At 46.9% G+C, this 15,173-nt stretch overlaps 1 protein-coding gene across 2 annotated transcripts in view; it reads right to left on the reverse strand.

Moving 5' to 3' along the window:
* Positions 1-15,173, reverse strand: part of ahr2 (aryl hydrocarbon receptor 2) — a 167,740-nt gene that overhangs the window by 11,793 nt on the left and 140,774 nt on the right. For both annotated transcript variants that reach the window (XM_052011647.1, XM_052011657.1), the window contains exons 5-8: positions 13,142-13,265; positions 7,386-7,525; positions 3,595-3,797; positions 1,871-1,980 (exon numbers count right to left, since the gene is read on the reverse strand). In XM_052011647.1, coding sequence (XP_051867607.1) covers positions 1,871-1,980; positions 3,595-3,797; positions 7,386-7,525; positions 13,142-13,265 — 577 coding nt within the window. The remainder of the gene's footprint in view (positions 1-1,870; positions 1,981-3,594; positions 3,798-7,385; positions 7,526-13,141; positions 13,266-15,173) is intronic.

Raw genomic sequence — 15,173 nt, forward strand, 5'->3', positions numbered from 1 at the left:
ATCTTATTCTGAACTAACCTCATATCCCCAATACCTAAAAATCTACAAAGTCACAAGAGACTGCAGATGATGGAATCTGGAGCACACCACCATTTTGTTTATTGCAAGTTCCTCCAGCATTTTGTTTGTTGCACCTACAGATCTGTCAACTCTTTACCAGGATGCTGACTGGATTGGAGAGCATGTCTCATGAGGATAGGTTGAGCGAGCTAGGGCTTTTCTCTTTGGAACGAAGGAGAATGAGAGGTGACTTGATAGAGGTCTACAAGATGATAAGAGGCATAGATCGAGTGGACGGTCAGAGACTTTTTCCCAGGGCGAAAATGGCTAACACGACGGGACATAATTTTAAGGTGATTGGAGAAAGGTACAGGGGGGATGTCAGAGGTAAGTTATTTTTTTACGCAGAGAGTGGTGGGTGCGTGGAACACACTGCTGGCAGAGGTGGTGGAGGCAAATACATTAGGGACATTTAAGAGACTTTTAGGTACATGAATGATAGAAAAATGGAGGGCTATGTGGGAGGGAAGGTTTAGATAGATCTTAGAGCAGAATAAAATGTCGGCACAACATCGTGGGCCGAAGGGCCTGTACTGTGCTGTTATGTTCTAAGTTCCATGTTCTAATCCACGTCAGCCTCAAACACATCTGGTTGCCTCTGTCCCTGCTAACAACGTACTGGCCACATCACTGGTCTGCCTACCTGTACCCCTATTACCTACACAGGACCCCATCAGTAGTCTGCTTACCTGTACCTGTGTTACCTAAACAGGGACCCCATCAGTAGTCTACTTACCTGTACCCATGTAACCTACACAAGGACCACATGTCTGGTCTGCCTACCTGTACTTGTGTGGCCTAATTAGGGGCCCCATTCTGTAGTCTGTCTACCAACGCAATTGTCACACACTCATGTCCAGAGGTTCACTGTGTTCCGCACCCACCCATTCTCTGTCCCTCCCAATCCTCTAATTTGCACAGATGAAAAGTCCTTGGTGAGCACCTCAACTGGACGTGATAGGGGACGCAGCACCAAGCCTAACATAGCTTCCACTTCATCGGGAACTCACTGGTTGAACTGGCGGAAGTGATGAAAATGCAGGTGCTGTGTTTCGTCGGGCAGACCCCTCCCTCTTGTGGAAACTCCGACAGAATCACATCCACATCCCACCCGCGTCAGGACATCAGAATTAGTTTGTATATGGTGTCTGTCTGGTCTCAGTGGGCAGTCTTGATGCCGCCGAGACAGAAGACCCCAACCACCCCACCTCACCCTCCACAGCCAGGGCCAGAACCATCTGGGCCGACAAGCCAATGGCACATTTAGAGAGTACCGCACTGTTTGCACTGCCACCCTTGGGCTGGAAGATGAAATGGAGCCCTTTCTCTTCTTTCATATGGATAGGAAGGACAGTGCTGCACGGTCGAAAGGGGACGGGAGTCCTCATCAGTGGACTGTTCAATAACCGCCATTAAATCAGCAGACAGTCACTGTTGGTGTGAACCCACTCTGTGGAAACTGGCTCTCACATCACAACAAGATTAAAATTCAAAAATACTTTACTGCCTGTCAACTGTTTTGTATACTCCCAGGCTTCTATATTTGTATTATTTTATCATTATTGTGTGTGAGTCTTTACAGGTGAGTCTTTAATCTTAAAACCAAGGTTTAATGACTTTCCAAAATGACAGCCAAAGCTCCTTCACTCCTTTCTTCCTCTGGATCACCAGGTGCAGTAGAGCCAAACACAGTCGGGCCTCATCCCTCCCACCCTGCACCTTGTCCTACTTTGCTGCCACAGATGGTGCTTTCCCCCACCTCCAGACACTTCCCCAGTGCAAGTCTTCAGTGCCCTTCAGTTATACTCACTCCTCACGTGATTGTCGGCGCAGTACATCATGTCGGCCGCGTGAATGAACTGATAGCCGGTGCCTCGCATGCACAGCTCAGTTTCCGTGTAGCCCAGTACAAACTTCCCCCTGTAACAATTACATAAAAACACCCTGGAATTAACTAACGGCACGCAGGTGAGAACGTGACTCAGAGGGAAGCACAGTCCGGCTTCTCACTCGTCCCACCGCCAGCTCAGAACGCACTCGCACCTGAAGATCCCGCGACGGTGCCTGGCTGGGGCAGCAGCAAGGCTGTGCTGATCCATCTTATTGCCCCGGGCTTTGAAGACAAAAGTTAGGGCTCTCACTACTGATCCGCAGGCAGCAACTCGTACAGGATATAGGAAGCCATTTGGCCCGTCGTGTCTACGTTGACCCACAGGCCAATCCCACCACCCCCCCCACAAATTTTCCCTGTGACCTATTCTTCCCACACTCCCATCAAACCCCAGGGTTTAATGCCCACCTACACACTAGGGGCAATTTACAGCGGCCAATTAACCTACCGTATGCCCGTAGTGTGTAGGTGGGCAGTAAGACAGCTTCTACCCCACTGTGATAAGAACAGTTCCCTTATACGACGAGATGGACGCTGGCCTCACAATCTACCTTGTTGTGACCTTGCACATTATTGCACTGCACTTTCTCTGTAGCTGTGACACTTTACTCTATACTGTTATTGTTTTTACCTGTACTACCTCAAGGCACTCTACCAACTGAATGTAACTGCACTGTGTAATGAAATGACCTGTATGATCAGTATGCAAGACAAGTTTTTCACTGTACCTCAGTACAAGTGACAATAATAAACCAGTACCAATACCCACCCGCACACCTTTTGGATGTGGGAGAAAAACTGGAGCACCCAGAAGAAACCCACGTTGTCACAGAGAAGGTGCAAACTCCACAGAGACAGCAGACAAGGTCAGGATTGAACCTTGTCTCTGGAGCAGTGAGGCAGCAGCTCTACCCACAGTGCCACGGTGCCGCTCTAACTCCTGTTGCCAGCGTGCCTGTTCCGGTACCGGCTCAGAAGCTGCCTGCCATTCACCGTCAGGACCCATGCATGCAGAGTGGGTGAGCACTGTTGGATGGTGGGCTGCTGCCATCATAAACCGGTGAGAGTCCGGGCCTCCAGTGGTGGAGAGCAGATCCAGGGAGGAGTAAAGCAGCTGAATGACGTGGTGCATAAATCAGAATGCGCCCACGCACAGGGGTTGAACGCTGTCGCAGTGGAGTAGCAGGAAGTAGGTTCGATTACCGGCCCCGCTGAGGCAGTTTGCCTCCCCCCCATGTGCTAACATATTTTTTTTTTAATTTTATTTACAGCATGGTAACAGGCCCTTCTGGCCCAACGAGTCCGCGCTGCCCATTTTAAACCCAATTAACCTACCCGTACGTCTTTGCAATGTCGGAGGAAACCGGAGCACCCGGAGGAAACCCACACAGACATGGAAGAACATATAAACTCCTTACAGACAGCGACGGGAATCGAACCCTGATCACTGGCGCTGTAATAGCGTCACGCTAACCGCTACGCTACCGTGCCTCACACAGGCTGTGAGAAGATCCGGCTGCTGACGCCCCCACAATCAGAGTCATCTGCTGGCTGGACCAACCCTGGCTCTGCATCCCCTCAGCCGAGGTGAGGGAGAGGGACGGAACCTCGGACTGCCCCAACTCCCAGCCCGCGGAACGTACTTGGTGTCACATGCCAGTGGAGTGAAGTCCAACTTGTGCTTGGTCTGGAAGATGAGGGTCTTGGTCCGGACCTCCAGGATGGAGGGGGGCTGGAGGGGAGTTGCCAGGGCAAAGAGAGCCAGCTGCGGAGGGATGGGAGTGCCATCCTCAGCTCTCTTGTTCTGTCCATGTAGGAACCTCAGCCGTCCCTGGAAGTTCAGCGTCTGCAAGTGGGACAGAATCAGTCAATAGGCACGAATGGAAAGAGGGGAGCAATCACTGGAAGAGTGGGTGCATTAGCAGAACCCCAGTGTACGTATGAACGTTGTGTAAAAACAGGAGCGAGGTTTAAGCTCTGAGATAGTACAGCTTGATCCCTGTCACATGTCCGTTGTGGTTCACTGGACCATATCTTTGCCTCCAGGTCAAGAGGCTGAGGTTTCAAGTCCCAGTCCAGAGGCCTGACCACAAAAACCGAGGCTGACACTCCAGTTCAGTAGAGGGGGGGTGTGCTGTGTTGCCATGGGCACCATCATCTGATGAGATGTCAAACCAAGGTCCCATTTGCTCTCCCAGGTGGGAGATGTGGCATTCCTGAAGAAGTCCGGATGAATTATCCCTGTGTTCCTGACCAATGGATGTGCCTCAATTAACAACAATAGAATTGGCCTTTAACTCGATGTTGTTTGCGGGAACTTGGCGTGTGCAAACTGGGTTTCCTGTCATCTATGCTAAAATAGTGACAACAGTTCAGTAGCTTGGACCATTCTGAGGTAACAGGGATGCAATATAAATGCAAATCCTTTCTCTTTGTGGAGATGGAAACATGCGCATACACATTAGATTCAATGGTCTTTTACTGTTTCTCCCTCACACGGACCAGCAGCCACCTTCCCTCCCTCTTTACACCTACTTCCAGAAGAGGGTAGGGTGGATTGTCATCTCCTATCAATGGAGAAGGTTGAGAGGCCCATACAAAAACCCCCATTAATGCTGCTCCTAACAAGTTGCCTGGATGACCATAGTGTTGGGTCACCAAGTGATTTTTTTTCTCTCTTTCTTTAGTTCTTCTCTCTTGCTTTAATTAAATCGAACATGCCACCCTCTGTCTTATTTCAACGTCACCTTTAATTCCAGTTTACTTTGCCCGGCCAGGGGTGAGTGAGATGGAGTGAATTATTTCATGAAACACTGCAAGATGTATGGTCGGCAAGGCTCTTAATGAAGTGGTGATGGAAGCATATTCGGTAACACCCCAGGGGCAGAGCAGTGCAGTGTAGTGTTTCACCTGCTGGATTGACAGCCAGAATTCTGCATCATTGTTCTAAAGAAACAGAGTCACAGAGTCAATCAGCACAGAAACAGGCCCTTCAGCCCAGCATGTCCATCCTGACCATCAAATATCTATCTACACTATCCCATTTACCAGCATTTGGTCTTCTATGCATTGGTAATTCAAGTGCTCATCCAGGTGCTTCTTGTATGCTGTGAAAACCTCTGCCTCCACCACCCCCTCAGGCAATGCGTTCAAGGTTGCAACCAACCTCTGGGGGAATAAAGCCCTCCTTGGATCCCCTCTAAACCCCTTACTCCTCACCTTGAACCTATGCCCTCTGGTCTTAGACACCTCTGCCATGGAGAAAAGTTTTCTACAATCTACACCATGTATGCCTCTCATAATTTTGTACACCTCCATTAGGTTCTTCCTCAGCCTCTTCTGCTCCAAGGAAAACAAACCTAGCCTCTCCAGTCGCTTCCCATAACTGAAACACTCCATCCCCAGCAACATCTTGGTGAATCTCCTCTGCACCCTCTCCAGCGCTATCACATCCTGTAGTGTGGTGACCGGAACCACACACAATATCCTAACCAAATCCCACCCACCACGGCAACTGGTGTGTTGAAATTCAAATAACTAAATGAGAGGAAAGCTACTTTCAGTCCTGGTAACTATGGAAATCCATTGGATTGTTAGAAACTCACACCTAGTCCATTAATGTGGTTCTAAGAAGGGAATTTGCCCTCCTTAACCGCTCTGATCTACGCGTGATTCCAGAGCCAGCAATGTGGTGACATTTAACTCAGTTTATTGGAATAAATTAAGGAAAGAAAAGGGAATTGGATCATTGGATAAAAATCCAGCCAGCTTTCCAGCAGGGCTTGCAGATTAGCAATTAGGACTGAGAATTCCACAACACAGGAATGCAGAAACCAAGCTAATTGTCCCCAGCAGCCCTGACTGTGGACTTGACCAGAGACTTCTGCATCTCCCTGGCGCAGCTAGTTATAGGGACAAACTGGTCCAACTTAAGCACTTAAGAAGGGTCCTGACCCAAAACATTGACCACCTGCTTTTCCCCACAGATGAACATACAGCACAGTACAGGCCCTTCGGCCCACGATGTTGTGCCGACATTTTATCTTGCTCTAAGATCTATCTAACCCTTTCCTCCCAAATAGCTCCCCACTTCTCTATCATTCATGTGCCTATCTCAGAGTCTCTTAAATGTCCTTAATGTATCTGCCCCACAACCTCTGCTGGCAGTGCATTCCATGCACCCACCACTCTCTATGTAAAAAACTTAACCCTGACATCCCCCTTACACCTTCCTCCAATCACCTTAAAATTATGTCCCCTTGTGTTAGCCATTGTCGCCCTGGGAAAAAGTCTCTGACTGTCCACTCGATCTATGCCTCTTATCATCTTGTACACCTAGAATCTAGATGCTGCCTTTTTCATCTAGATTCCAGCATCTGCAGTCCTTTGTTTCTCAACTTAACAAGCATCTGGACAAGCACTCACAGCACAACTAGAAGAGCCGCTGCTTCACAGCACCAGAGACCCAGGTTCAATCGTGACCTTGGGAGTTATTGTGTGGAGTTTGTGCATTCTCTTTGTGTGACCTTTCCCCGAGTGCTTTGGTTTCCTCCCACACCTCAAAGACGTGTGGGTTGGTAGGTTAATTGGTTGCTGTAAATTATGCCTAGTGTGTTGGTTAGTGGTAAAATCTGGGGGTGGGGGGGGGTGCATTGATGAGAATAAAAATAAGTGGAATTAACGTATGATCAGTATAAATGGGTGGTTGATGGTCAGCACAGACTCAATAGGTTGAAGGACCTGTTCTGTGTTATATCACTCTATGACTACTTAATACTTGAATTGCCAAGGCAGAGTAGGCTATGGACCAAGTGTTGGTAAATTTCATTAGAGCATAGAACATAGAACGTAGACCATTATAGCACAGTACAAGCCCTTCAGCCCACAATGTTGTGCCAACATTTTATCCTGCTCTAAGATCTATCTAACCCTTCCCTCCCACATAGCCCCCTATTTTTCTATCATTCCTGTGCCTATCTAAGTGTCTTAAATGTCCCTAATGTATCTGCCCCCACAAACTCTGCCAACAGTGCGTTCCACGCGCCCACCACTCTCTGTGTAAAAAACGTACCTCTGACATTCCCCTTATACCTTCCTCCAATCACCTTAAAATTATGCCCCCTCGTGTTAGCCATTGTCACCCTGGGAAAAAGTCTCTGACTGTCCACTCGATCTATGCCACTTATCATCTTGTACACCTCTATCAAGTCACCTCTCATCCTCCTTCTCTCAACTTGATGGTTGGCACAGACAAGGTGGGCTGAAGGGCCTGTTTCTGTGCTGTGTGACTCTGATGCTGTTTCAGTTGGAGTGGCTGGTGGGGAAGACAGCTTGACAATTTCAATACGTCCTTGCCCATTTGTGCACAAGACCTCTACACATTGTAGAGAAAGTTAAGAGCTCAGGAGAAGAGAGTTGATTCTCATTTACGTACCAGGAAGCCTGAGGAATTGTCCAGAAGACATCGGAACCTGCAGATAAAATTCCTCTCCATGAAAGAGGAATTCTCGGGAGGAAGTTGAAGAGGATCATAAGCGACAACATTGGGGCAAAGGCTATTGCTCTCCGGAATAGCTGGGTGGTGAAACAGAAAGAGAGGGTTAAATAAATATAATACACAACTATGAAGTAAAAAAGGCTTGAAATACACACATGTTTTGAATAGAGAGTGTTTAAAACTGTTTACTGAAAATGTGCCTTCACCTAAGCAGGACATAACAGACTTGCCACGTGTTTCCAGTGCCTTTTGTTAGGAATTCATGAATGGGATGCCCTCATGAATGAGAAGCACCTTTCTCCCTCACTCTGTCGAATTTTACTACCATTTTCCCCCACATCCCTCTTCCTGCCTGGATTATGCAGCTCACTCTGACTTTACCTGTTCCATGTGCACAGACCTTCAGAGACATCAGCAGAACGGGCTGCGCCTCTCAAGATGGAACACCAAACATTACCAGCTTCAACCAGCCTGAACCCTGATGTTTACTTCTTGCTTGTGTCGGCTCTCTTTACACGGCTGATTAACCAGTTACATGGCACAATTTGAACAAATTAGTGCTCGAGTGGATCACTGAATCTTGATCGTGACACAATGTTCGAGTGTTGTATTTTACCATTAGTATCTGGCCTGATTCATTATTTAAATCATCCTTTGGTAAATGGAAAAAAAACAACAGAAACCAGTAAGACAAAAAAATTTGCCTTCCACCAGCTGTGGGAAATTCGGCTAGGTATCAGTATTTCAGTGCCCTGTTGAACAGTTACAACATTTTCCAAATGATCCAAGGAAAAAATAATTGTGTTAGGTGAAAATTTGGTGGGGGAAATTCATAACCTGACATTGATGCTGCCAATATAAAGCCTCTCTCCAAAGGTCCAACCAACTATCTAAAGAGATCCTATTCTAAAGACATGGCCTGACACTCTGCCTTCACCGTGTATGTGTGAACCAGTTCCTGTCCTATCCTTCTGGCCAGAGGAATTATCGCTGAGGCCATATCAAACCAGCAGCAGCTAACTAAAAACATTCCCGCTGTCCAATCCATGCCTCCCCCAATCTCTCTGCAACTTAAAACTGACGTGTTTTCTCTCTTTCACAGGGTTTTCAGCCTGAGAACCGAATTTTGTTTTTTTTCTCTCCACAGACGCTGTCTGACCTGCTGAGTGTTTCCAGCATTTTCCGGTTTTTTTGGGTTTCAGGTTTCCACCATCTGTAACTTTAATTTTCACTGAACTAAAAGCATCAGTTTATTAACACGTGACCTGTCACTCATATAAAACAGTTCATTTTGGTCACACCACCAACCAAGTGTGCTGCACCCAGGTGTTACACAGATCATGAGATCCTTTCCTCTTTCTGGTACAATTTATGATCAAACTGCTGGTGGGCTTTTGCCAGTCAAGAGGGCAAAGGTAAAAGAAATCACTCCAACTATTACACTTCAGCCTTCTGTAAATCATTCTATCACAGTAATAAAAAACTCCGACAGGACCTTCCCGGTTTTTGCTACGTGACATTCTGTCGACAATGTACCACAACGCCAAGTCCCAAATCCTGAGTAGGGTGTGGTTCAGTTCTCTTCAGTAATATTCTGCAAGATTTATATGGCCAGTACTAATCCCACAAAGAATACACAACAGAATTATCTGTCACTCAGCCACTACCATGGGGGAGCTTGCCATGTGCAAACAGAATACCATGTTTGTGACATTACAACAAGCCAAAAAACAATGGTTGGGATCGGCTGCAAGATGCTTTAGGGTGCCCTGTAAGGCTTACGAAAAGTGCAACATAAATGCACATCTCCCTTTTTGCAGAGTGATCATTGAAATTAAGTTGCTATAGTCTACATTTCGTGATAGAGGTGCCAGTAGCCCACAAACTCTTCACTGTATTTGCACAAAATACAGTAAAATTCTGATAATTAGTTATTTGATTGTTTGGAAATCAGCATCTGGCTCACTAGGTGTTGATTCTTGCACTCCCTTGAACCCAGTTCCCACACTAACTCACCAAGACCCCAGTTCTCACACTCCCTAAGTCACTGGGATCCAGTTACTGCCCTCCATCCAACACACTGGGACCCCAGTTCCCACACTAAATCACCGGGACCCCAGTTCCCACACTCCCTCTAACGCACCAGGACCCCGATAACTGCCCTCCCTTTAACGCACAGGGACCCCAGTTACCACACTAACTCATCAGGACCTGGGTTCCCACACTCCCTCTAACGCACCAGGACCCCGATAACTGCCCTCCCTTTAACGTACTGGGACCCCAGTTACCACACTAACTCATCAGGACCTGGGTTCCCACACTCTTTCTAACTCACCGGGACCCCAGTTACTGCCCTCCCAGTTCCCACATTCCCTTGAACTAGAGGACCCCAGTTCCCACATTCCCTTGAACTCAGCGGGAGCCCAGTTCCTACATTCACTCTAACACACCCGGACGCCAGATCCCACATTCCTTCTAATACACCGGGACCCCAGTTCCCACACTCCCTCTAACTCACCGGAACCCCGGTTACTGCCCTCCCTCTGACACACTGGGAACCCCAGTTAACACACTCCTTTGAACTCACTGGGGTCCCGGTCCCTGTGCTCCCTTCCACTCATCGAGGTCCTGTTCCCACACTCCATCTAACATACTGGAACCCCATTCCCACTGTCCCTTGAATCTAACTGGATTCATGGGAAAATTTATTATCCTACTGTGTAACATGAAAAAAAACTGAATTAAAAGTGTGTTGAATAGAATAACATCCAATAGTCTGGAAAATCTGCCAGTTCGGCAACACAAAGTCCTGAGCCTGCTGGATTAACAGAGTTTCACTGTCAAAGAGGTTCAGCTGTCCCACTCCTGGTTTTTCACAATGCCTACCCAACAGCCAGAGCAGGAGCTTCACCCAAATAGTGGCGAGGCAGAGTCACTGCCTAATATCCCTTTGCCACATCATCAGTTCCCAGGCCACTGGTTCCCTTTCCTGACCTGAACCAAAGTCTTCCCAGCTTCGATGTTTGACTTGAGCCCAAGCTGACCTTTCAACCCTACATCCTTTGCAACACAAGAAATACTACTTCCTCATTAACGTGGCTGGGTTCCACTCCTGACAGTCCTACTTTTGCTGAATCTCTCATCCTGTTTGCACAGTGAGCCAGCTCCCACCCTCCCTGAGCTTCGGCTGACCCAGCGTTCCACTCTGTAGGGAGTCAACAGGCAGGAAGATAGGGCTGAGGTCGCAGCATGACCTTACTGAATGGAAGTGCAGCCTCAAGAGTTACGTGGACTGTTCCTGCTCCTATTCTTCACGTTATAGGAAATAACAAGGCCAATTCTTAACCTGAAACATTGTTGAACTGTAACCCTGTGTAGAACAGTGAACACAGAAATGATGGAGACCAGCTTTGAATATATCTGGTAATTCATACTCAATAGCACTGAGGTAGGGAACTGCAAAGATTCATAACCCTCTTGGAGAAGAGATTCCTCCTCATCTCTATTTAAAGTGGACAATCCCTTATTCTGAAACTGTGTTGCCTCGGTTTACATTGCCCCACAATGGGAAACAAGTCCTCTCTCACAATCTTAAGTAAGAAAAGAGAATGCTGGAAACACTCAGCAGGTCAGGCAGCATCTGTGGAGAGAGAAAACAGAGTTAGAGGTTCAGATTGAACACTCTTCACCAGAATTGGGAAAGTGAGGAAACGTGTTAGTTCTAAGTTGCAGGGAGGGTTGAGTAGGGCAAAGACAATATCTCTGAGAGGGCAAGGGCAGGGTTGCCCAGGTGATCACAAATGTTTATGGAGCGATCTTGTTAATAAACTAATGGGAGCAGTTAAAGAGAGAAGGGAAGAAGAAGACAAACAACAGGACATGTTAAAGCTGTGAAATGTAGGTTAGTGCTATCGCTGAAACCCAAGGCCTAAAAGAGAATGCTGGAAATGCCAGCAGGTGAGACAGTGTCTGTGGAGAGAGAAACATTGAATTAACATCACAGATGGATAATCCTACAGCAAAACTGACCAGTTCTGATACAAACAGAGGAAGTGAGGGACCTGATATTGTCGCATTCAACATTGAGTACCAAAGATTAAAATGCGCCCAGATAGAAGATGAGATATCCCTCAGAATCGTACATCTTACAGTAAAGATCACCTCTCATTCTCTTATGAGAAGACACCCAAACTCTGAAGACAGCCCCTTCCTCTCAGGAAATAACCAAGTGAGTCACCTTTTCTACGTAATCGCCATCAGCCCTACCATCCTCTCTGATGTTGGCATTCCTCCTATTCTGATATCTTGCACAGCTTTCATTTTCATTATTCCTTCCCAATCCCTAGAGTCTGGTATTGCCTCCTTGAACCTCTCTAGCCCTCTGCCCTCTTTAAGCTACTGTCTAAATCCTACCAGACTAACTATCTCTGCTCTAGTACCTTACTTGGAGTCAAATCTTGGCCATTTTGGGATATTTCATTCATTAAAAGGTGCTAGATTAATGTAAGTTATTGTTATTCTGGAAGATATCACAGCTCATTCAAACCAGGTCCCCTTCTCCCGATGCCCACACACACCAGCAAAAAAAAAAGACACCGATACAGGAGGGGGTCGAGCTCCCTCCATAGCTTCAAGACACGCCAATACCTCAAAATACCTCACCCCACCATCCTGGAGAAAGTAGTCCACCTCATTGTCCACTACTTGAATCATTCATTGCCTCCTCCACTGAAGCACCGTGGCTGCACTGTGTACTAGCCACAGATAGCACTGTTGCAACAACCAATCTATGATCCCCGTCAGTGTGTTCCCATGCACCTACATACACCGTCATGTAGGTGCATGGGAACACACTGCCTCCAAGCTTCCTTCTGAGCTCCTCACTTTTCTGACTCGGAAACACATCACTGGTCCTTTGCTATCACTGGGATAAATCCTGGAACTCCTTACCCATTAGTGCCATGGGAGCACCTTCAAGCTGTGATTCATTAAGGCAGCTCAACACCACTTGCCTGAGGGCAGTTAGAACTGGGTGACTATCACTGAAGCCCCTTAAATATTGTAAATATGGGATTAGGGTATCATCCCAGGGAGCCACACGAGTGGCATCAGTGCTGTGTTTCTTTATATTAAAAGGTAACACTAATGATTGATCTGTACACGAACGTAAAGGTTTGCTCTGCTTTATTGTTGTATATAGTTTGTTTTTTATGGTGAATAAAGTTTATTTTGGAATAATAAAAAAAAGACTATTACTGGCCTTGCCAGCAAAGCCCTAAAACTGAAAGTGAACCTGGCACTTCGAGGTTCAAGAGCAACCAACAATCTGCTGGAGGAAGTCAGTGGGTTGAGCAGCATCTGTGGGAGGAAAGGAATTGCTGAAATTCCGGATCGAAACCCTGCATCAGGACCACAGAGATCCTCCAGCAGGTTGCTTGTGGCTCCAGATTCCAGCATCTGCAGTCTCTTGTGACATCAAGACTCGGTTTCTTCCTCAAGCAAAGAAAAGCTTTAGCATTTTTCCCACAGGACATCTCCAAATTTTTTACAGCCAATAAAGTATGGTTTTTGAGACACAGACACTGTTGCAATGCAGAAAATATCATTATTCAGGTACATTTTGGCACTGTTTCCAACACATTTAATATGAGTAGAAAATGAGGTTTTGGCGCAAAAATCAGCCGATAACTCACTGTCTGCATGGGGATTGGATTCTTGACAGGCTGCTGGATTTAGGGCCCAGTGGAGCTGCCGGCGAAACAAGGGCCGATCATCCGTGTGTATCAGCTCAAACACACTCTGGTGCACCACGTCCGACTGGAAAAGAACAGAATAATCCCATCAAGTCAATCGACCGGTCAGACAGCACAGGGCCAAGAATAAAGAGCAGCTGTGAAACTGAGCAGAGGCACAGAAAAATTCTCTGCATTCCTGGGAGCAAAGAATTAGAGTCAGAATAGAGTTAGTCAGGGGAACTTGAAATACTGGAAATCTGAAGCCTAAACAAACAAAAAAGATTGAAACTGCAAAGCCAGTCAATCAGAAAGAATAGGTGTTTGGGTGGCATTATTCATAAGAGCAGTCATGGCAAGAGGAGGTCCTCATAGAGCTGGCTGGATGAAGGGAGGGGCATGGGCTGGCTGGGAGCAGGGGAGGATTGGGTTTCAGAAGTTCAAGAAATATTAAGCATTCCCACAACGTACAGGTTTATAACCTGCTTACTGGAGGCTATCAAATTGAAGGAGGGGTCGGGATTAGAACTGGTCTTTGCTGGTGCTGCAGAGAGGAAGCAGTATGTTGAGAGCATTGGTGAGAGGGAGGAGGGAACGTGGGGAGTTCTGGAGACAGAGGGGATAGTCAGAAAGGATGGAAGAAAACGGGGGCAGCAAGAGAAAGGCAGAGCTAAAGGAGAGAGTGAGAGAAAGAGGGAGGGGAGAAAGAGCATGGGGGAAGAGTGTGAAGGAGGAGAGAGAGAGATGAGAGAGAGAATGAGAGTGAGAGAGAAAAACAGGAAGAAAGGGCAGAAGAGGTATAAAGTTGGAAGAGGTAAAGAGAAGGAAGGAGAAAGTTCAAGGGGGAGGAGAGAGGGCTTGAGATAATTCACCATGTGCTTCTCCTGTCTGCCCTCAATTTGCTCCCATGTCATAGAGTCATAGAGCACAGAAACAGGCCCTTTGGCCCAGCTGGTTCATGCCGACCAAGAAACCCAATTCAGCTAGTCCCATTTGGTTCATATCCCTCTAAACCTTTTGTATCCATGTACCTATCCAAGTGCCAGTTGAATGTTGTTATTGTACCTGCCTCAACCATTTCCTCTGGCAGCTTGTTTGAAGTTGCCCCTCAGGTCCCCTTTAAATCTTCCCCTCTCACCTTAAACCTGATGAAGGGTCTCGGCCCAAAACGTTGACTGTTCATTTCCCTCCATAGATGCTGCCTGACCTGCTGAGTTCCTCCAGCATTTTGTGTGTGTTGCACCTTAAACTTATGCCCTTTAGTTTTTGATTCTCCAGCCCTGGGAAAAAGACTATGTGCATTCACCCTATCCATGCCCCTCATGATTTTATACACCTCCATAAGGTCACCCCCTCAGTCTCCTACACTCCAAGGAATAAAGTCCTAGCCTGCCAAATGTCTCCCTACAACTCCAGCCCTTGAGTCCTTTCAACATCCTCGTAAATCTTCTTTATGCTAACATGCTCTGTCATTTGCTTTTCGAGGACCCAACACTGTCCAGCAGCAAGTAGCCATCGTTTATGTTTTATAGTCACAGGATGACCAGGGACACGACAAGTGCATAATACAACCCAGAACAGACATGCACACCTTCAGGATGTGGACTGGATCAGGAGCAGATACTCTGTATGATATGCCCCATTCCTGCTGCCCTGACTGAGACCAGCTCACGGGAGCTGCGAGTTTGCATGGGACAATGCTACAGAGATGCTATAAATGGAGATAAATCTTTCAATGCATTCTGCTCCTCTAAATACAGCAGTGTAACTTGCACAATGGTGTGACTGATGTGCTTGATTTTGTGGCTCTGAAGTTCTATTAGATACACTTCAATTGGAAAGACAGCTTGCATTCATCTTCAAGCTCTACGATTATTTGTACAATTCTACAAGTGGGAAGTGAAGCCATCACCCGAAAATGAATATCCCAAACCTGCCCTTACCTCAGTCTCTAACATCACAAACCAGCACTTCCCCATCTGCTGACAGTGTT

The sequence above is a fragment of the Pristis pectinata genome, chromosome 1 (genome assembly GCF_009764475.1).
Source record: "Pristis pectinata isolate sPriPec2 chromosome 1, sPriPec2.1.pri, whole genome shotgun sequence".
Lineage (NCBI taxonomy): Eukaryota > Metazoa > Chordata > Chondrichthyes > Rhinopristiformes > Pristidae > Pristis > Pristis pectinata.